This window comes from Agelaius tricolor, unplaced genomic scaffold (assembly GCF_023055355.1).
Source record: "Agelaius tricolor isolate 1412-34295 unplaced genomic scaffold, bAgeTri1.0.p SCAF_2, whole genome shotgun sequence".
Classification (NCBI taxonomy): Eukaryota; Metazoa; Chordata; class Aves; order Passeriformes; family Icteridae; genus Agelaius; species Agelaius tricolor.
Window position 1 is genome coordinate 52459391 of NW_027269262.1, and position 23110 is coordinate 52482500.

General features: G+C 41.1%; 1 protein-coding gene across 2 annotated transcripts in view; it reads right to left on the minus strand.

The window, feature by feature from the left end:
* KLHL14 (kelch like family member 14) overlaps positions 1 to 23110 on the minus strand; it is a 60613-nt gene that overhangs the window by 36265 nt on the left and 1238 nt on the right. For both annotated transcript variants that reach the window (XM_071418825.1, XM_071418834.1), the window contains exons 2-3: positions 22104 to 23086; positions 7971 to 8092 (exon numbers count right to left, since the gene is read on the minus strand). In XM_071418825.1, the coding sequence (XP_071274926.1) occupies positions 7971 to 8092; positions 22104 to 23086 (1105 nt within the window). The remainder of the gene's footprint in view (positions 1 to 7970; positions 8093 to 22103; positions 23087 to 23110) is intronic.

Below are 23110 nucleotides of genomic sequence, written 5' to 3' on the forward strand. Positions count from 1 at the left end.
GCCTTGCAAGGATGTAACAAGGAGTGGCATCTCCAGGAGCCAGCACCTTTCTTTGTAAGATGTCCCCACAGCAGCCTGACATCAGCATCTGCTGTGAAAATGGCACCAATCATGGGGGAACTCACCTCTCTTACCCCTGCTGCCTTCTCACTCAGCTCTCCACTGCCTGAGTGCCTGCCTGAGGAAGGGGCACTCCTCAGTGTTTTGGAAGCGAGTTGTGCCCTGTTCTCTCATCCCCCTCAGGTTTTCAACCATAAAGGGTCCTGGCTGAGCACAGGCAGGGAACAGGACATTCAGGTAACACTTATGGACTCTCCCTGGAAGTAACTGTTTGCCAATGGCATTTTTGAGGATGAAGACGAGTAGGTATCTTCAGGCATCTTTGTATATGCAAGAGGAAATGAACAGCCTGGTTTCCACACGGGTGGGTGTTCACAAGTTCATAACAAAAGACAGAGAGCAGCCAAGAGAAGCTGAAAGGCTGTTGAGAGCTTTAGCACAAACAGACTGAATGCAGTGAAAAGAGTTGTTTCAAAGATACACCACAGCAAGATGTGTAGGCACTGGGAACACAGGAATAGAACGCTATCCAGAATTTACAACACGCCACGTTTTTTATAAGTAAGGCACAGGGAATAGAAGAAACAATCAAGTAACACTTGTGTAAATGGAGAAGCTGACAACATTGTAATCAAAAACAAAAACGTGCTGAAAGAGGGCTGACATTTCTTGGAAGTTATCTCAAATGGCAGTGCAGAAGAAAATAATATTTAACACATCAATAAAGCAATCATTGTGAGAACCTGCTATGTTTTCAGCCGCTAGGTTTTACTCATTCTCAGACTTCTGCCTTGCTCTTAGACACGCAGGCGTGCGCCATTAATGGCACTTGCACAGCTGAACTCCCACGCATCATCCTCAGAACGGGAGCTGTGGTTAACCTCTGCTATGTCACATGTAGAAAAATACTCTTCACTGTATTTCTGTTCCTCACTTCTATATTCTTACTTCCCTGTAGGTGTAAAACATGTGGTTTATTGGCAGTGTGTATGACCACCTTGAATTAATCTAAATTCAGGCTTAAAGCTGGATAGTAGTACCAAACAGCCAAGTTTTCTGTGTGTGAATCTTCCTTCCTTTGTGACTGTATTTTCCTGCTTCTTAACCTTTTAAAAAGGTCTAAGTATGAAAAACATAGATAGAATTTATGTTTTAAAATTAGCTTTCAGTGCAATCCATGTGTTTCTTTAAGGAAGATACATAGAAGCATGTGCATATGTGCACATGCACAACTTCTACATACACCTACCACATTTACTAAACCTGTCTAGTGGGTAATATAAAGACTTCTGGCTTAGCAATATGCTAATGCTTGCTCAAGCTTTTCAATGCAGTGCTGAAACCATCCTTGACACAGCACTGAAGCAGAAGCTGCAGCATCCCCAACTGCTGGATAAATGGAGTAAGAGAGATGAAATTTATCAGGGCTGCCAAGAAGTGCTCATCAAGACACATTTTTTGACTAACATAAGTGTGCACTATTCTCACAACTACAAAAAAAAAAAAAAAAAGGAGGGGGAAGAACGAAATTAGAACAAGCATTTATCAAGACAACTTGTCCATATGATTTCACACATTTTTTGCAAACATCACTTCTTTTATTCAGTTACCAACTGTTTTGGGGTAAACTGAAGGAGAAAACCTTCACTTCTAATATCATTCTTCAAAAAAGTGAAAGCTTTACAGTGATTGAATGTATTTACTTGAAAGACACCACATTTCCAAAGGCACAGTGTGTGCTAGGCATCTAGTAGTACTCAAGCTGACACTTAAGCCTTTGAAAATTTCTTCCAAGAACCTCTGATGTGAGCTATAATCATACTGTTTGTCTTATAAGTAGCCAACCTGGAAAATAGAAAACTGGATAAAACACTCCAACACATGAAGGATTGAGAAGTTCTCAGAGACTGCAAAGACACTTCAGAAAAGGAGGAACATGAGTTTTGTTATTAATTTCCTCAGGAAAGACAAAGTATCATTCAGTATAGGAAAGGCTGATACAACTGAGAACCACAGAACTGCCAAAGAAAACATGGAAGGAAGAAATATGACCTATTCCAGCAGAAACAATGCAGGCTGGGGACTAGAGTGACCTGGGTTCTCTATTGCTGACTTTGAAGTAAACCATTCTAATTCCTTTCACTTGACTTCTTTGGATGAAGTACATAAATAATGATGTTCAAAGGGTTTTGAGAACCATCAGTATGCCTAAATGCTGGCTGACATGCAAAAATGTTGTTACTGAAGACAGAGGACTGCTGCACTGTCACAGAACACATTCAAGGGAAATTTAAAAAGTCAAAATGACAGAAATAACATATGTTGTATTTAGACCAGACTACCTGCAGGGGTAAAAGACTACCTGCTTCATGTAAAAATGAAAGCACATCCAGCCTGGGGAAGGAAAGAAAAGATGGACTGCCTTTATCAGAGCATCAAGGGTGGAAAGGTTTCTGACTGCTCATTATGGTCAGGGAATCAGATGAAGACAACAACTCTTTAACATTGTGTGATTGCTGCTGGCAGGAAGGAGAGGGCTTGGGAAGGAAATCAAGGTTCCTGCTTCATTGTTTGTCTTTACACATGGACCAAACACAGCTGACTTAAACATACCTAGCAAAGGGCAGGAAGGCCAAGACAAACAGAAAAAAAGACTAAGGGATAACTAGGAGAAGAAGAAACCTGAAAATAGATGCTGATCATCCTGACTAAATTCTCCAATCTGTCAAATTTCTGGACATTTCCCTGTCTTTCCCCAAAAAATATGAGACAGTTCTCATTGGACAATGATGTTGGCCTTTATGCTGAATTAAAATCCGAACCTAGTGCAATCCCTAAGCATAAATGCATTATAGCCCATCCATATATTTGCCATTATTGTGAAGTTCACTGAATTCTCTCCGTGGTTCACCTACATGATGTGGTGAACTAGGGAAGTTAAGCAATTTTACAATTAACATCTTATTGAAAAAGAAAGTATTGATATGAAAACAGTATCTGCTGCAGCTGCAGCTTCACATGGATGGAACATGCCATGTAAGAGTTCAGTAATGCTTCCAACATTTTACCTTTTGTGCTTCAGAGAAAAAGGAATTTTTGGATTGAAGCAAGGAATTGCTGTATATCTAGAAACCTATAAGACCCAATTTCTCTTCCAGTCATCACTTCCGATCAGACAGATGGATAAATTGCTATAGAAAAAAACAAAAAAGAACCTCACCTAAAACAATGACTGCATCATTTTTATTTATTTCTTGCATTCTCTGTTCACATAGCAAGGAATTTAATTCCAGTTAGATCATTCTCTTGTGATACTTTTTTCTTTCATTTAATATATTTTTAAATGCTTAGAAGCATTATGACAGAAAAGCATGCATTTTTTTTGCCCTGGTTTATACCCATCATCCTTACCATTACAACAAGACAAAAGCATTAAAGTAAAATTAATCATGTCAAAAGATTTTAGCAAAAAACAAGGGAGACCATGCATAAAGCATCGCTTTGTCTAGTGTGAAGTCACGCTCTGATTAAAAACATATAATGAAAGTGAAAGTAATACATCATTGCCTTAGCAGTAGGGTTTTTGGGAAAGCTATGCAATTCTGAACACAAAAAATCTTTATAGGCTCTGGATTTTGCAATTATTATAGAATAGGTCTAACAAACAAAACATTGTTTCACTTCCTTAAAGTTTAATTAATCTTAAACGTTTCAGTTAAAACAAACAACCAAAGGAGTTCTAGAATTAAACACAATTAGACTCCTGGCAGGACCATAACTGGTAATTAAAACCCAAGCAGCAGTTCCTGGTTCTGAGCAGTGAGGTATGAGGTGGTGACACTGAGACCCCCCCCAAAGCCCCACATCCAGAAAGTAGTTATGAAGACTACAAAATATCACAAAATAATGAAAACCCATTAACAGAGCACGACTTTTGCTGTTACTGAGGTCTGTCACACCCCCTTCAGCTGTTCCATTTGTGTCACCGGGCAGCCTGTTGCTGCTACGTGACCTATGCAGTACCCAGCTAAAAAGTGAACAGTGTTTGTGCACATGTAGGCAAGCCTGAAAAGAAACCATGCAGTGAAGATATTTGCTGTACTTTATGATAAAGTCTATAAAAGCCTCAACTTTGCTCAGGCACAACTGTGCAATAAGTGTTTCAAATTAAACACCAATGTACACATTATGATGTGCATAATATTATTTATAATCTCAGATTAGGATTGTGCCCATATCAAGCAAAATTAGGTGGCAAAAAATGTTTGTAGAATGCCACTAACTTACTCCTTTCTTTTACTCTTTATTCTGCCTCTATGTTGTCAACATATAAACAATAACTCTCTGAGAAATACCAGATAGGAAAAATACACAGTAATACTAGACTGTGAAAAATCTACCGATCCCCTGAGCCATAGCATTCTTGCCTATAGATGATGACATTAAAAAATTGGAAATGGGTGCATGCTTCCCCTCCTCTCCTGGGTCTATGAACAAGGCAAGTTGTTTTCCTGATACCTTTCGAATTACTCCCATTAGTACTGATGCATTTGGTGCTTTGGCTACCCAGGCAGAGAGAGGTGGGCAGGATCCCCTGCCAATAGATCTAGTCTTGTCTAGGGAACAAAATGAGATTGCTCCTGTGCTGAGCTGTCATACTCGATAGCTCGTGCTGTTCCACCCGCACCCGTCCCCGCAGCTCCAGCTGCAGTGCCATGGAGCCCGTAGTTCCTGATGGCTGATCTGCTCCTGCTCCTTATGCATCACACAAGGCAGGACACAGAGCCCTAAGCAACTGAGTGCTGAGAGTGAGCCACTCTCCCTGCTGAGAAGGCAAAAGGAAACAGGCAAGCAGCTCCCTCTCAAATGGGTCTGCAAGCCCTGAGAGTAACTGCTGGGGCTCCTCTCAGCGGACAGTGACAAGAGGAGATTCAGGCTCCTCACATCCACCTCCTCCTTAATGGCCCTGCCACTGCACCCAGGACTGAGAGTTTGCTCCTTTCCCACCATCCCTACCCCCAGATGCCACTGGCACAGAGAGCAGAAAATGAGGAATGCAAATGGGTTTGGAGGAAGGGAGAGGGACTTTCTGTGCACACTTACTTTGGATCAGTAAGCCTCTAAGTGCAAAATGTGGCATTTTGTTGGTGTGTGGGGGAGCCTATTGGCAGCCAGAAGGTTAAAGAAAAAACTTTGTAACAGGAGAAAATCAAATACACCTAAGGTGATAATAAAATAGAACATGTTGAAATACCAGAGTACAGGAACTGAAATTCTTCCCATCACAGAGCCTCATGAGCAGGACATAGCTTTTGCTCTCTCCCTATTCACTAAGGAGCAAACCCATCATTTGCACTGACAAGTTGAGAATGAACTGCAACATTGGGACTGAAAGTATTATCTAAATAAGAAAAAAAAAAAAACCAAACAGAAAAAAATCTTCTGCCTTTGCTGCTGATTGTATATCTCTGATAAGACAACAGTGGATTGAGAGAGAGGTAAAAAGGTAAAGAAAGAAAACTCTTTGCTAAATTGCAAAAAAGAAAATACATGATAAATAAAGACAGAACTATGTCCTTAAATTTACACCCCCAATAAATGTCACAGTATGTTGACAGCACACCATGGCTGCACTGAACTACCACTATTGTTTTCAGCTTGTACAGTTTGTTGTGTTCCCTAAGACTTTTCAGTCACACTTCTTCAAGTCCCTACACTCCTATGCTGTAGTTCTTCAATATTTCACAGAAAGGACAGAAGATCTGCTTGGACTTATCTCCCATTCTCCCATAAGTCAGAAAAAAAAGGGATACTTGAAACTCTTATTTCAACCAGCTATTTTAAAAAATAGCTATTGTTGCCATTTTGTAAGTAGTAAAATATTTTCTAAGAAATTATGCTTGTTAACATTTTGTCTTTCAGTGTGAAAAGACAGGCATTCTCCTCTGTGTTCTTCAAACTTTAGCCCAGGCCAAGAGGGCATCCTTTTCTGGCAGGATTTGTAAGAACAGAGTTACTCATGTCAAGAGATGGCTCTGTTTTTGGCAGCTGTTGCCTCAGCCAGCACTGGGACAGATCCTGGGACCTCCAGGGCTTCCAGTGCTGGTCAGCAAATGCTTGAGCCCAAGCTGGCCAGGACTGTAACAAATGCCTTGGTTTTAACCACAGCGCAGAATGTTATGTGCACTGCCATAGTGGAAAGAGAACTTTTCTTCCCTATTTCTAAAGGAAACACAGAAAAGACTAAATTCTCTACATAAAATTATCCTGAAACATCTCTCAACACCCCCACAGACAGTTGGTCCAACACTAGAGATGCTGGACATTAAACCAGAGCATTAAGGTATCCCGCCTCTGGGTAGTTTCCCACATTCTTGGAAACTGCAACACAATGTAAATAACCAAGAGCTGAATAAATTCCATTCTTACAAAATCTGACAATCTACAGCTAGTTAAGACTCAGGAAAAAAGCTTCCTACTTTAATTCAGTAGAGAGTTTAGATCTTGAAGCAAGAGATCCATTCCTTCTGCCTCTCCTGTTGAGCCACTGGATTAGACACAGCAAATGAAAAAAACACCTGCCTTAGGCAGTATCATTGATTTTTCACTGACTTACCATCTTCAGGATTTTCTTAGAAGTAGTTTACAGAGGTGGGTATTGTAACTCATTATTCTGAAAAATGTGAAGCATAATATATTTCCTAGCACAGATGCGATAAACTTTTATAATGTACACTTCATATAACCTTTTTTAATTGTCATTCTTTTACAACACCCTCAACTATTAGTCCAGGTCGTCTATATGTAAACAGTCTTTATGTGGCACCACTTTGTAAAAGGCTCCTAAATATACCATGGGAGAAAATCAGTCTACAAGGGCATTATTTCAAGTCCTGCATCACAGCAATTAAAAAAAAAAAATCATCCTAATCTGTGCATGTAATATTAATGTGGATGTATGCCATTATATGGCTTTGGATAAGGGAGAAGAAAAAAATTCTGTAAAATGTATTTTACTGGGAGAAAAAAAAAAAAAAGCAGGTCTAATAGGAAATCCAGGTTTTACCAGTTGTCCAGTTTTAGAAGTATGGTTTTGATTTATGGATCAAAATTGCTCATTTATTATTTTATCTATACTGCTTTGGGCAATTTTGACAGTTAAAATTTAGTTTTATTGACCAATGCAGCCAGTTTAGCCACAAGGGGACTAATGCACACACAGCCTGCTGCACTCAAGAAGCTATGATTTGATTCCATGACCAAGTCAGACTGGGAATCACAACCAACATAACAATAAGTTCCAAATCTCGATGCTCGAGGCAAAATACTTACTCTAAAACCAATCCACTATTAAAAGAAGGTGGGAAAGAATTTTGTGATAGCAGCCTCCATGCACTGTTTTTTGTAGCTGATATATTCCACCAATGCTTCTGTCAGCAATGGACGCAGGGTAGTACAGAGGAAACCTTTCTTTAATGATTGTGGACAACAGATAAAGCTGGAAGAAGGAAATGAAAATGCAAAACAGAATCAAAGGTGTGCTCTAGTACTACGGCTTACCAGGGATCTGACTCTTGAGAAAAATGTCTTGAAAAAAATGCGTTTTTTTTTTTTCCTAAACCAGATTTTATTCATATATACATAAATATGCATGGGTTCATGTTGCAGCTTGAAAGACTTACAAGTTTACTTAAAAAAAAACTTACTGGAATGATTTTAAGCCAATGTTAATTTAGGCCTATCCTATTATAGAATTAGCATCTTCTGCAATCTCAATTTATTGCTCCATTGTGAAGCCCCTTGTGATACATAAACAAATCTCTGAAGAGAAACAAATCAATAAAGTGTCTAATTTGATTAACCATGTTTTTAAATTCATCAAGACAACTGTACAAAAATAAACCACTTACTTGTCAGTATTTTCCACGTCTTCTTTTCATCATCATAATACTGAACCAAATTGCTGGGTAGCCGGTCAGGTCCGGGAGGCAATCCTCCAACCAATAACAGCATTTTCTTATTGGAACGAATTCTTCACCCAAAACAAGAGGAAAGATGAACAACCACATTACTGAGGAGTATTTTTAGTGGAAACAAAATCATAACCATCAAAAGAATATTCACTGCTTGCAGTTTTCTATTTCATTTTTTTGTGTTTCTTTTCCCAATCATGTCTCAACAATTTCTTGAACCAAGCAGAAAAATGATCAGAAAAGCTGCGTATCTCTCTACTCATGGAATAATAAGCTTCCTTTATGCAATTTGTTAGAGGTTCATTCTAGAACGACCTTTTTCTTATATTATCCCTTTAAATCATCACTCTTTACAGCTGAATACACATGAAATGCTCTGGAGTTGTACTAAGGTTAAGCATTAAAGTTGCATGTCAAAAATTGTATTAGTCAAAATCATTATTATAAGCCATTCTACACTCAAAGAACCTTGAAAAAATTAAGGTTATGCAGAGAGTTTGTGAGCCAACTCTTTAATCACACACTGAACTTCAGATATATAGTTTAGTACAATTAGCAGCACTGGGCTAATGGTTATGGGTTAAATGCTACTTACAAGCACTTTTGTTTGTTTAATTTAGTCCAGACTCTTGCTTTCATTCTCCCCCCCGGCTCCCCCCCTCATCTTTGCTCTCCCCCTGTGCACCACTGGCTATAGCAACACCAATTGGTAAAAATGAGACTGTGATGTTGTTGTGAGCCTCCCCAGAGTGGAGCCCTGCCAATGCTTGCCACTGATCCAGCGGCATGAACCTGCTCAACTGTGCAAAGTCACTCTAATTCCCTCCCTCTGTTTTTCTACCTTCTCCCCCAGGGGGCAACCACTGAAAGGAGTGACTACCCACCCATCAAGAGCTGGCAATTCGCTGCTATTAACCGTGACCGTGATTCCCAATCTGCCTGGCAGTTCTTAAGAACAGGACTGCAATGTCTCATCTGCAGTAAAAGTGGTTATCTGCACCCTGGCCTCCAATGCCCCACCTGATGAACGTACGATTTCTCTGCAGCATGGAGGGATTTAGCACAATTGTAAGTGAAAACTGGAGGGGAGGCACAGACCCCCACATGAGCCCTGATGCTTTAATAGTCACTTTGCATATAATTGAACTTTCACCGGTTATACTCAGCTTGGGTGAGATAACACTGAAATAAAGGTCTAGGCTCAAAGTGTTCCTGTAAGGTAGGAAGGTGATGTAGCCTGGAAAACAGCCATCCATGTGAATGACTGTGCAGTGGGACCATGCATTTGATGGAAAGCACCCTTGTCAAACACCATTTTCCCAGGCATGACAACACCTGTGTAGCACTCCGTGTGTCAGCCTGCAGCAAACACCCCGGCCAATAAAGGCACAGAACACCAGGAACCAAAGCCTACCATCAGAGATGCTCATGGTGGGGTCAAAGCACCACCCAGGAGCTCCAAGCTCAGTAGTGCACTCCAGCAGTGGGAGCTTTACAGCTGAGGCACACTCATGGCTTCACTCCAGCTGCTGCCTAGAATGTGTGCTGGTGATGAACCCAATGATTCACATTTGTAGCAGAACTGCATCTTCTTTTGAGAAGAATGGGTAAAACCAAACTAGATTGTGCTGTAGACATGCACCAACCACAAGGAACATCCTTCAGGAAGGGAACACAAAGCTCAGGGCTTGATCCACACAATGCTCCAGAATAAAATCTGTCAAATGGCTGTCCCAAAGACAACTATTGACTACAGATACATCTATGACAAGGATGGCCAGGGAACTATCTAGCATATGGCCTTATCTGTTTTTAAACAAATTTAGGGCTCAGAGAAGGTCATGAATTGACAGTGGATGAAATAAAACCCTCAGTGCAGGAGCAGGAGGGTTAAACCATGGGGACAGTGACACTGTCCCACACTGTCCTACCCCTTGATTCTCTCCCAGCTTGGGGAGAGCCCCTGCAGTCCCTCAGTCGTTCTGACAAGCCAGCCTTTGATGCCTGCACTGCACCTGCTATGTGCTGTCAATGAGCACTGTTACCTGCCCAGCAGACTGTGGCTCTGTAGGATATCAGGAACCATCCCATGATCACTGTCAGCACAGATTCCATAGTGAGAGCAAGCTCCAGGGAAAGCTTACTAAAGCACTGCCAGCATCTTATAACACTCAGTCTCCCCAGTAAAGTTTTTAATGAGAGAACATTTGATATGTTCTATGCAACATGGGAGTATGATAAACTGTTTTTGGTATGAGTTAGGGATGACTGCACACGTAACAAGTGGCAGAGCAAACCAGAGCCATAAGTCAGTTATGCATGACCATCCCTAACAATAGAGAATAAATTGTTTATTCCAACCCTCCTGTGTTGTATGTTATATCACAATCAACTCCCTGTGCATTGTAAAATTCAGAATGCCCTTGCAAGGTTTACTTGATAAAGGAGTTTATTTTGATTTTCATCTTTCATCTGTAAAACTCCCTTCTAACTCCAAAGCACTGTGAAAATCCAATGAATGGCCAAGGCTCAATAGTTAAGGTGAAGAATGAAATGTCAGATATAACTCTGAGTTTCCAGACTTTGGCAGTTGCAACTATCCTTAACATAACTTTTTCAGCCAAACAGCCTGAGAAGCTACTGTTTCCTGAGAAGGAGCAGTGCTGCTATATTGATATGCTTAAAAAATACTAATTTTTAAAATATGTTTAAAATGGGAAGTAGCAAAAACAGAGACTTTAAGTAAAAGTTTAGTAAGAAGTTAATAGTCAGCAAAGTCTCTACCAAAAGCACAGGGAAATTTCACATGGCAAAGAAGAGATGGGTACTTATACTCAAAATATCTAATTCATCTGCATTGAGAGCTCTTCCAATGAACCAAGTAAAGATAATACAGTGGCTAAAGACATGAACGTTTTAAACTGATATGTCTCCTTGGAGCCAAATCCAGATTTAAGTTTTAATGTGAAATGCTGCAATTTAGGTTTTGAAAAAGATTTTCTTTATTATATAATATTTATGTTTCATATCACACTAAGCAGTACTGTTAGAATCTTACAATACATTCTGAAATATGAAAAACATGTAAATGGCCACTGCTTATATGCAGAAGACTTTTCCAAATATTAATAAAAATGTTATTCAGTGAAACACTGTGATGAAGACAGGATTCAAAAATATGTGTAATACATTGAGCAAGATAAAGCTTCCCCCTCTCATGTGTTATTACATGTTTGCTATTTGGATAACTCAAGATTACAATGTGAAAGGTTCTTCATTATATGACACACTCTTTTTTCTTTTTTTCACAGTCCTTATTTTACAGTCTAATATTCTATTCAGTTAATGCTATGGTTCACAGTGTCCCCAGCAAGGATTTTATGATCACCTTGTATTCCATTAACAGTAGTGGGTCTTGGTCAGGGAAGGCTAAACCATGGACAGGCAGGCTGATGCCATGGCAAAAAAGTTGAGATAAATTTATCCACATGTTATCTTGAAAGCATTGCTTAGATTTAGACTCCAAAACTCTAGTTCTCGCTGATGAACATGCATGTGTTGTTATTATTCTGCACACACTTTGCAGTTTCTGTTCGGCTAAGATTTTAAAACACTTAATTCACCTTAATTAAGTTCCTGGGTACCTCATGTGGTGTGAAATTTATTTTGTCTACTTACAAGACTGGAAACCAAAGTATATTTCAAAGTCAACATTTTCAAACTTGTGTAGTTTCCCTCGGGCACACAAACCCAGGAATTTGAGTACTCGCAGAAGTGGCTTAATTTACAGAGATACCCATCAACATAAGTAAATCCTCCTCACTTCAAAGGTAGCAGCAGATGCCCGTCAGCTCTAAAACTCAGATCACCAGTCCATGGTCTAAATTAACCATGAGTATTCATGGCAAGAGGCTGAGCCCAAGAGAGTTTATATACTCACAAGAAATCAGTAGAAAAGGCTGTAAGAGACCTCAACACTCCTGAAACCGCTCCTACTCTTTTGCAACCTTGATGGCCTCATGTTAATGGAAAACAAGCATGGATGGGAAATACTCTTCTTGTACATTGTTTTTCTTTATTAACATATCCATCAATCTTGCACTGGTGGGTTTTCCTTATCTGGGCAATTAGTACAAGTTTATTCTACAAAAGCTGGCAAGAAAACAAGCCTCAACAACAGGTTTGCTCCAGACTCTTCCAGTTTTTAAACAATGCTCTGCCCTCTGTATTAGGGAATGCAAATAAATGGAAAGAATACAATCATGAAGTGGCAGTCCTGTGCTTCTTAATGCATCCAGTGTAGTGTTACACAGCAGAAAGAGAAATGCATCCTAAGACAAACAAGTGATCATGGTCATCAATGAAAAAAAAAAAAAAGAGTATTCAAGTATACTTTTCTCTTAACTCAGGGCTATAGTAAACCCAGAAGCCTGGATCATTAATTATCTTTTCATATAGGCTATCACCATGGCTTTGAGTAGGGGTACCTCTTCAGAGCAGGGACTTGAGAGATATGATGGCATCCTTGCTCCTGCTTCAGTGCTGACCTTAAACACAGCAGAGCCAAATGGAACTCCCGAGTGTTTGCCCACTGAACTCAAGCACAGGCAAAATCAGCCATAAGAGCAGCACAAGGGCAGGTGAATGCATGATGAGTTTTATTTACATCCTCATATCTCATTACATCAAAGGATTTGAGAAACCGGAGTCTGACAGCGATACTGTCAAAATAAGTAGCAAGAATCTCAGAATAGGGGGCTGTGTTAACCTGCAGCAGAAACAAATTATTTCAGAGTGGTTTAGATACCAACCTCTTGGTAATAGAAGAGATACATACTATCCCAATCAACATTTCAGTTGCAGACCTTTTGTTTGTAAGCGCCAATAACTTAATTTCATCTTCAGAAACCAGGATGGTCTTTAGCAACCCTTTTCTTCTCAAAAGGCATCTGAAGGGATGCTGTGTTCAACAAATAATGTAGTTGACAATCTAGTTTCAGGCTGCAAAACTGAACAAATGTTGCAAGCATCCATTTGTCCATGACTGAAAAAAATGTTTTGCTATCGAGAACATGGGATGTGATCTTCAACAATTACCTTCCCAGCTCCTGGATGGGCATTTCAGTGCAACAAAAGTGTCATATGAAAACTGCTTATTTCAATGGATTTTGGCTTCCATAGCTGACTGCAAAGATAGCCATGATTAGTAACACATGTTTAATAGAGAGGAAATCTAATTATCCGGGAGTTTAACTATGAACTCAATGAAAGCCATAAGGTACAATGTAAAATTTATTTTGGACAAAGGAATTTTATGAGGTTTTGTCATCACATAAAATGAATTAACAAACATCATAACCTATAGGTGAATAGGCATCCAGAATCTCTTCCTAACCCTACATCAGTGCTAGGGGAAGGACCTGAGTTCTCACAATCAACAGACCAAATCCTGCATAATGCCTTTCCCCTTATGGATAAAGTACAGACATTAAAAACATCCTGATTTTGTCAAAATGTAAAGCACGATAAAGTCTCTTGCAAATGATTTTTTAGTTCTTCAGTTCAAAGAATTTTCAAAAATTTCCTGAATGTATGGAAGTTGCTTTATGAATGGATTTTTTTGCCTCTTCTAATTTGCACCTATTGCCCCAGGCACACTAGAATGAATGTGAAAAAGCTTTCTAGAAATACTAAAAACCTGGAAACCAGTCTTATCATGAAGATTTTGGTTTTCATCTTTTTATTCTCCATGTAGGCAGGCTTGGCAGAAGACCCTAGTTTTCATTGCAGCAGAGCTCACAGTAATGTTCACTCAAGAGGATGCTCATTTAATACATCTTGCTGACCACTGACAGAATGAAGTTTAGGAAGACAAATACTAAGCTGAGAATGATTTGCTACAGACTTTGATTGTTGGTTTCCTCCTCCGAATCTACTAGAATTTTTTTTAAATTTTGTCCAATACTTTAAAAAAAAAGCATAGAAAAGAATTAGTTAATGTTTGCTTTAACAATAATCACTCCTTTTCCTTCTAAAAGCAGAAGTCTAAGGGTAAGTGAATATTTTACCTGGCAGGCCACACTTAACTGTTACAGAGTTACCTTACAAGTTAAAGGTTCCTTTATTTCTAAAGTTGTCAGGTAATTTTCCATCTCCTGTATTGAAATAACTTAGAAGCTGTTTAAAGCTCTGAAAACCCCATTTTTCTTTATGAAACCAATCCCACTACTGTTGATCTCTAAGTTAATATTTAAGAGTTAGCTTCCAGCTTTTAGCTGGAAGATTTTTTAAAGTCATTGTCCCTTCCTTTTTGGGGTAAAGGCCTCTGATGTAACAGGTAGCTTAGCAGTGACAACTGTCCTGGAAGAGTGACACCTATCCAGTGCTCCTTTGGGAAGAACACAGAGAAGGGTCCTTCTCATCTTTGCCTCCTTGCACTACCAGATCTGAAGGCTGGAGGTTTCCTCACTAGCCACACACTGAGCATCTGGAGCATTGCAAGGGAGGTGAATCCAAAGGAATGTTACTAGCAAAGCAAATTGGTGAATGAGACACAAAATCTCCTGTTTCATGAGTCTTATTGGCAGAACTGCTCAAAGATTTTCCTCACTGATGGAAATTCTCAAAAACCTTTAAGTAATTATCTTTATCCTGAATTTAAAAAAAGAAAAAGGAAAATGTCAAAGCTAAATGCTTTTGCAAATTGCTTCCCTTCCTCACATCATTTCGCTCGGCCTTTTTCTGGGTTTGGTTTGTTGGCTGGTTCCCTTTTTTGGTTATTTTGGGGAATTTTGGTTTTTTGTTTTGTTTGTTTGGGATTTTTTTTAAATTTTTCTGACAGAGGTTGTAAAATGGAAATGCTTTATAGAATACTTCAAAGTCATCAAATCATCTTTTTAAATTTTGTCCCCTAGGAAATTTCAACTGTTATTTTTTGATGTTCAGACTGTGTAAAGTCCAGAAAGTCCTTTTTTATTTGATTCTGTGTCGGATGTCCATGTCAACAGAAGGTAGACACAGCATCAGAGGCTGTGCTCTCTCCAGCTCTGAGGCTCCTTTTCCTTAGGAAGCCGAAGGAAAGAAACGCACCTTGTTGAGAGCTCACTCAAGGTATGACTTGTTACCTTTTCCATTGGTTTGTTTGGGTTTGGTTTTTTTTTTTTTTTTTTTACTGAAAGAAGGCATCAGTTGGGGAACACAGGAAGAAGCAACTGTGGCACTAACTTCTATTTACTTCCAGCTTCACTGCAAACCGTCTGCTTCCATTGAACTTGGCAGCTGACAATATTTGCTCAGTTTATTGTCTGCTTTCCAAGAATACAGCAAGTGTTGACTACTAAGTACTAGGCATGACAGTCTTTAAAGAAAATTTCAGGGAAGCAGCAAATATGAAAAATTATGCCAGGAAGTATCTACCAATAGTTTTCAACTTTCCATAGTCCTCAGTTTCTTTAGGTGATCCTTTGGTAAAAGTGTAATACCAGACAGAATCTGTTTCAACAAAACCAACATAAGAGATGTTTACAGAGCAGGGGAGACAGCTCAAACTCTTCTTTTAGGATTCCTATTCCCTGCTCAATCTTTCCAGGCCATGCTGAGCAAAGGATAATAAGAAACCTTGCTCTGATTAGAAGACATTTTGGATTTTTAAAACACGGGAGTTGTTTGAAAAGATGAAACAGTGTTTTTTACAGATTGTATGATTTTTTTCATAACATGAGTTTATCAGAACCAAAGCTTTTTCCTGGCAAACTTTTTTCTGTTGATTTTATGTTCTACATTACCTCTCCTCACTCCCCTTGCCCCCAAGGCTCCCTGTGCTTTCTCTTCAAGTACAAATCCAAACAAATACACCATCACAGCTCTGTTCCATTTACTGCTCAGCAGTTACAGACTCAGAACCTCCATATTCTTCTGCTATAAAGAAAAAACTATGATGACCCCAGGCCACAACATGCCCTCTAAGACCCTCTCCTTTCTATCTCTTCTCTCCACATGTAGGGGATGCACATCAGGCAAAGAGTGAACAGAAAAGTCAGAAGCAAAGACATATATGTCTGATGCTCACCATGATCCTACAGCACTCCAGTTGTAAAAGGTACACTTTAGCAGAAATCATTCCAGGAGGATTTTGTCTGAAATGGGACTTCCTTGTCTAGAAGGCTCTGCACCACTCGTGACCTACATACTTCCCAACAGGACAGAGATGGATTGTGTTGCCAAAGGATGGGCAAGAACAGCACAGGAACTCATGGCAGGCAACACTGCTTTTAGGAACCTGCATGACTTGTAAAGCTGCTATATAGACTGGCATGAGTGGTGGAGAGGGGCATTTTTGCCCCAGCACTTGAGGAAGAAGTTCTCATTTTCAAAGGCACTTTCTCATCAGTTTGAGTGGCTTACTAAGATTACTTGTTTTTAAACTTAGTTTAATATCCCCTCTAGAACAAGCTGTTATGAAATCAGTGAAAGATTTCTCCTCATAAAAAGAGTTTGGAGATGCAGATGCAGGTATTTAAAGCTGCTTCAAGTGCTAAAAAGGCAGGGTGACAAAGCCAAGGAGGAGCACAGTTCAGCGAACTGCAACGGCCTGAACAGATCCCAGCACAGAGGTCTGGAGCAGTGGGGATTGGTGTGTGTGAGGTTGGCAGCCTGGTGGGAGGGACACTCAGGAGTTGGGGTAACAGAGGATTCCAGAGAGGGGACAGATAAAGTTCAGTAGATGGGATCTGGGGAAGAGCCCTACCATCTAAGGACATGAATCAGGAGGGACTGCCAGTTCACAGAGGACACTATTCCAGGTAGTGCCTCTGACTGGGAAACTGGCTGGCAGGGCAAGTACCTGCACAACGTGCCTGGCAACCCTTCTTCACCTGCAGCTGTTGGCAAGATGGCTGTCCATAAAAAAGGGTGTTAAATGTTCTTCATAAATTATGTTTCTCCTAACAAATACTATAACTGAGCCAAAAAATATGGCTATCACCTCAAGGATGGTATCACCTTGCAGCTCTCAAGGATTTTATCAGCCAGGACACATATGTCTCTAAAAAGGCTCCCAAGGACTTTCCTGACACACAGCAGTCCTTTCAGGACAGTGGTTCTGCCTCTGTCCATAATGTGAGCTCCAGGGCTCCCACCCTTTTGGAAACTCCACATCTCTCCACTTACACTTCAGCATGAGCTTGTCTCCAATGGAAAATGAATGCACATGAGGCAGGTAAGGAAAGTAGGTGACACTAACTAGGATTAAACTGACTACAGGTCTGTGGTTCACTACCCCACAGCCTCTAATGTGTCAGTCTCCCTTCTGCAGCTCAGCTGAGAGAGTACCGGCACATGTACAATTTCCTGATATTAATTCAGGCACATAAAAACTGATCCAAAGCTCACTAAAATAAACCAGAGCCTCACATCCACTTCATCCATACTGCAACGCAAAACTTAATAATTCATATACATTTTAAGATATGTTTTTCTTATCAGGATGTAAATTCAGGATCTGTAGTATTTCTCACTTGCAATTAATCATGAATAAGAATACTAGTTAAAAATCCAAATACTGCTGTTATGATCCCAAAGGGACAGGTAGGTGGTTGTAACCAGAAGACAGAGTGCATTTCAATGAAAAAAACACACACTTTTCTTACAACCACCAAACATGTCCTGCTGAGATTCTACAAAAATCTCAGTAGAAAAAGAAGTCAAATTGAACTACGGTCTGTGAGATTTGGAGACAAATAGTGTATGCAAGAAGGAAATTATTTAATTGCCAAGGGATGTAGCTGGTTTCTTCAAATTTTTAATCTCCTCTGTAGAAAGTAAAACAGACCAGGCATATATGCCTTCCACATAAATGCCACTGTCTCACGTTGTTCAGCACCTTACATTTTCCTTCTTCATCAACAGTTATCATCTTCTTACTGAATGAAAACTGTTCATATCATCTTCATCACCTGTCACTGTTTAATTTGCTATCACTTTCACTAATATTGCCTACCATCAAACAGTCTGGATGACACCCTCTCTCCACTGAAATGAAACTTAAGAAACCAAACAAACAGTAAACCAAATCACCTCTACAACTAGCTTTAGCAGGATCAGAATTTGCACTTCTAATCTCCCTAAGGTCTAGTAGTCCAGGGAACAAAAGTATAAAAAAACAGCTGGGTCTGTACATGCTGGGACTTTGCTGAAACCATAAAACAGCACGGGTAGGCTTAGCCTTCTTATCTCTTTGTCTCCTTATTTCCCCTCTTTTCTCTTGTGCTCTTTAATTCTGTATTTTCTGCCTAGGACTATTCCTATCTTATGTCAGCTGGTTGATCTCCATCCATTTTTCCTCCCACAAATCTGAAAAAGCTTTTCCAGAAACTGCAATACTCAGCTGCCATTGACAACAGATGCTGTTTCTGCTGTTTTAAGAATTAGTGTTCCCCCTTTTGTTTCATTCCCTATCTTCTTTTTATCTGCCAGGGTCTTTCTTCTTTTGCTAGTTTCCTTTCCTGTCTGTTATCCTGTCTGGTATGTATTTTTACATTTTTCTCCCTTCAAAACTATTCTTCTCTCATGTCTTTCCTGATTTGTACTTTCCTGCTTCCACTACTTACCCCCCTGGGGTATCTCAACTCCTTTCTTTTTCTGCATTTCCCCCTCTCTCCCAGTTTTACTTCCCTCAGTGCCCTCCGCCTTCAGATATGCAGCTGTATTTGCAGCTGCTCTGCCCGCAGATCCTGGGAGGGACAGACCAGCCCAAACACTGGTGAGAGGAACTGCAGGTGGTAATGCTCTATCTCCAAACTTTTAAAAAATTGAAAATACATACCATATATTTTATAAAGTACATTATATTACACAATAAAGCACAGAGACATTTTAACAAACTCAATACTCTGGTGAAGATCCGACAGTCAAATAAATGTCTGGAATATGAACTTTTCTCGATCTAAATGCATTTTCTTCCCAGAACTACAGAAGATGATACAGCACAGAGCTACATGTCTCTTTCAGGGACAGAAAAACATAATTTAAGCCTAATATTCAGGATCACTCATCCCACTCCAGGTTGAAATCAACTATGATTTTTCCTAGTGACATCAGAACTGACTGTGTCTCCAGCTTGTATGCTGAGGCCCTGGTGAGGTGAGGATCACTGAGCCAGCAGTATTACTAACTTTGCTTAGAGTTGAGCACCTGATGAAATGTCAAATCAAAGCCAAAACACCCATGCCCTATGGTGAAGTCCTAAAACTCAGAGTGCACAGCAAGGCTCACAAGTCAGGAACATAATTCCTCAACTTTTTAAATTCTGATCATTTAATTGTTGCACCTTGAAAGTTAATTTTACAAAAAGACATCAGGACATTGAAGCATTTCTCGTAGGAAATTTCATGAAAAAGCCCTAGTCTCTCTGTAGGTAAACACTGTTTTTCACTGCAGCACAAAAGACAACTCAGGTACTTCTTAAACCCAGCATCACTTGCACTGCAGGATCTGCATTTGTGGCACAAACATTATAAATACCTTTACTCACAGAGCACACACTGGCTCTTGTTAGCCTAAATCTCTTTTTCCTCCAGCCCTGACCACAGGACTAACTTTATAGTTACATTTCAGAGGAAAATCAGCATATTTTGAGCTTCCCATTACATTCATTTCCATTAAGAAATAGAAGTAGCCCTGATATCAATGTACTCCAAAGTGTGCATATGGATATATAACATAGGTGTTTTTTTTAATAGTAGCTTGTTTTAAAAAAGAAAAAGGTTGTTTTTAAAAATGCATAAAAGTTATTGGCAAATTCTAACACTGAGTGCAATTCCCATTTCTTGAACAGGCAGGAAGCAGGTGGCTATAGCACTGGGCTGCTTGCATTTCTCACCAACCCTTACTGTACTGTGCAGGAGCTATTACACAGCACAAGAGGAACAGTTAATCTCTTTCTAAAGACATGTGCATCTTTGGTGAATGACCTTTCATTAAATTCCAAATTACCAAAGTCACCATTACTCACAGAAAAAAGTAATCCGAGTTTTGAAGTCTTTTTCTGCGTAATAATTTTTATGTATTTGCACATGTACTTCACTGTTAGGTACTTTAAAGATTTCCTTCTGGAAATTAGTAACTTAAGGAACTCTTTGCAGATATTCTTCCTTAAAATTTTACTGAATGAATGTCAACCTGTTAAAATTGCTACTTTAGAAAAATGATGAGTAACAGAGAAGACAAATCTGGAAATCTCTGTAGTCTTGAATGTTTCTTTTTTTTACTCCTTCATGTTTAAGTGTTTAAGAAGGCATTTGTACTTAGGCAGCCTGGCAAAATCCTAAAGTGATTAAGATTCAAAGATGGGCCTTTGTGACCTTTATGAATTTCCAGGAATATTGTCCAAGACTGAAAATGAAAATGTAACAATTTCATTCTGCATTACTAAGCACTTCAACATCTCCAACGCTTTAACATTTGGAGTAAGTTCTAATGCCTGCTTATAAATAAACCAGAACAGTTTTCCTCCCATTTCACTGCCACTAAAGAACCCAATCAAGAGAAGACTGTTACTAGACACACAGTAAAGTTGGGAAGGTGACAGCATGTTTTCACCCACTGTGGTTTAAGGGTCTCTGAAATACCACTGTCTGCACAGACATGCAGACCTATAACAAATAAAAAGAGCAGCATTTGTGGTATTTGGAGTCTCCTGTAAGTCATTAAGTGCAACTTAAACTCTCATCTAGGACTACCTAAAGCGCACTCCTTTTAAACGGGAGTGTATGCTCCCGTTTACAGGGAAAGCAGCTCCCAGTACCAGCAGTATCAGATTCTTGCAGCATCCATGACATTTGTAAGCATTCAGTGGTCAGAACACCACTACATATCCTTCAAATGACATGGACCACTGAAGCTGGAAAGGTATCTCCACTGAACCAAGCCAGCTGGTATCTCAGCAATCCACCAGGACACGAGCATCAGCTTGCCCCCGGTGGCGTGCAGAATCTTGCCTGAGGAGTTCATGGGGTTTGCATTTTTGAAAGTCATCACTTTTGAGTGTTGAAATGCAAAGGGTAGGCACCAACTTACAGCAGCGGCATCTCAGAAACACTTTATGCTGCAAATAGTTGTATTTGATGTTTTTGATTTCAGAGTGAGAATCAGTTAGACAACAAGGTGATAAGCATGACAGAACACTAACACAGTGAGCTAGCCAGAATAAGAGGGCACACCATCTCCAAAGTTAAACCATACTGTCCATTACATAAAGAATCCCGTGCATTAATGCTAATAGAGTGTATTATTTAAAATATTTATTAATGTACTAGTTTCTTTCTTGCTGCTGTCAAATCATTAGTAATATGCACCCATTAGTTGAAAAGCTTGAAATAAGCTGAATTATACAAAGTGTGGTTTGATTTCTGTGCTACCACACCACTGTATTATACCAGCACTAGAAGATGGTATTATCTTTCCATCTGTGAATGAAGTACAAACACATTTTAAAAGAAGATAAACAAATTTTGAATATGTTTAGTCCTTGTTAAACTACGTGCCGTGTGTTCACTTCCTAACACCAACCTCATATTGTCAATCTTTGACATCATGATTCATTACCTTATTAAATGAAAATAACTGACATGTTGTAGATGTAAGGACTATGAAGTCACAAGTTTCCACGCACAAACAGGGACATCACCCCACCATCAGCAACATCAGGGTGTGCATAGATGATGCAGTTATTTATGAAAATAAGAGATGTAGGACTTGGCTATTACAGTTTAAAGACCTAACTCCTTGTTAAGGAATAACATTGTGGGAGAAAAGAATTATTAATTATTGTCAAAAAAACCCCAACAATCCTAAACCCAGATTCCCAACGCGCGGGTGGCCAGAGGGCCGAGGGGAGGGGACGAAAAGTTTGGTGGTGCAGGGGGCGGGCGGCTCGGCCCCGCCGCCGCCCCCCTCCAGCCGCTGCGGCCCCCGCGCCGCCCCCGGCCCCGGCCCCGCGGGGTCCGAGCCCGCCGGGACTCCCCGCTCCCGCAGCCCCCGCGGGGTCCGAGCCCCCCTGCCCGCCCCGCTCACCTGCTGGCCAGGCTCTGCCGGCAGTGCTGCCTGAAGGGCATCAGGTGGTAGTTCATGGCGTCCAGCAGCAGCTTCTGGCAGACGGGGTCGGTGCGCATGAAATCCACCGACTGGACCCGCTCCACCAGCTCCGGAGCCGGGATGAGGGCGAAGCGGAGGCGCTTCATCAGGTCCGGGGCGTACTGCATGCGGGTCTCCCGGTCGTGCTCCAGCCAGAGCACGGACATCTGGAAGAGCGCCAGCTCCGACTCGACGGGGGGGGGCAGCGAGTCGAGGAGGGCGCGCATCTCCTCGAAGTTGAGCAGCAGCACGTCCTCCACCAGGTACTTGTTGGCCAGCTTCTTGGTCTCCTCCAGGCCGTGCAGGGCGGCAATCTTGCACACCTGCTTGTAGTTCTGCACCGAGATCTGGTCGTTGAGGAACTGCACGCACAGCTTGGTGACCTGCGGGATGTGCAGGATCTTGCTGACCGACAGCACCTCCTCCACCGTGTCCAGCGAGAGGGTCACGTTGGCCGTGTACAGGTACTCCAGCACCAGCCGCAGCCCGATGGACGAGCAGCCCTGCAGCACCAGGTTGTTGATGGCCCGCGGGCTGGCCAGCAGCTTGTCCTCCGGGGAGGAGGATGGGGTGCCGGGCTCCTCCTGCGTCTGCGGCGGCGGCGGCTCCTTCGGCGGACCTCCCAGCCCGTCCTGGGCGCCGGGCCCCAGCCCCAGGGCGTGCGGGTGCCCGCCGCTCCCGCCGCCGCTGGAGAACAGGGATCGGAAGTACTGGGAGCAGGAGGCCAGCACGGCCTTGTGGCAGTGGAACTGCTGGCCCTGGGCCGTCAGGGTCACGTCGCAGAAGAGCTGCTTCCTCCACAGCAGGTTGAGGCCGTGCAGCAGGTTGTCGCTGTGGCTGGGGTCGAAGGTGGAGGTCCTGTCCCCGGATCTGGACATGGCGAGCGGCCTCCGGCACACCTGCCTTTTAAACCCTCCTCCAACCTGGGCAGAGGGGTGGGGAGGAGA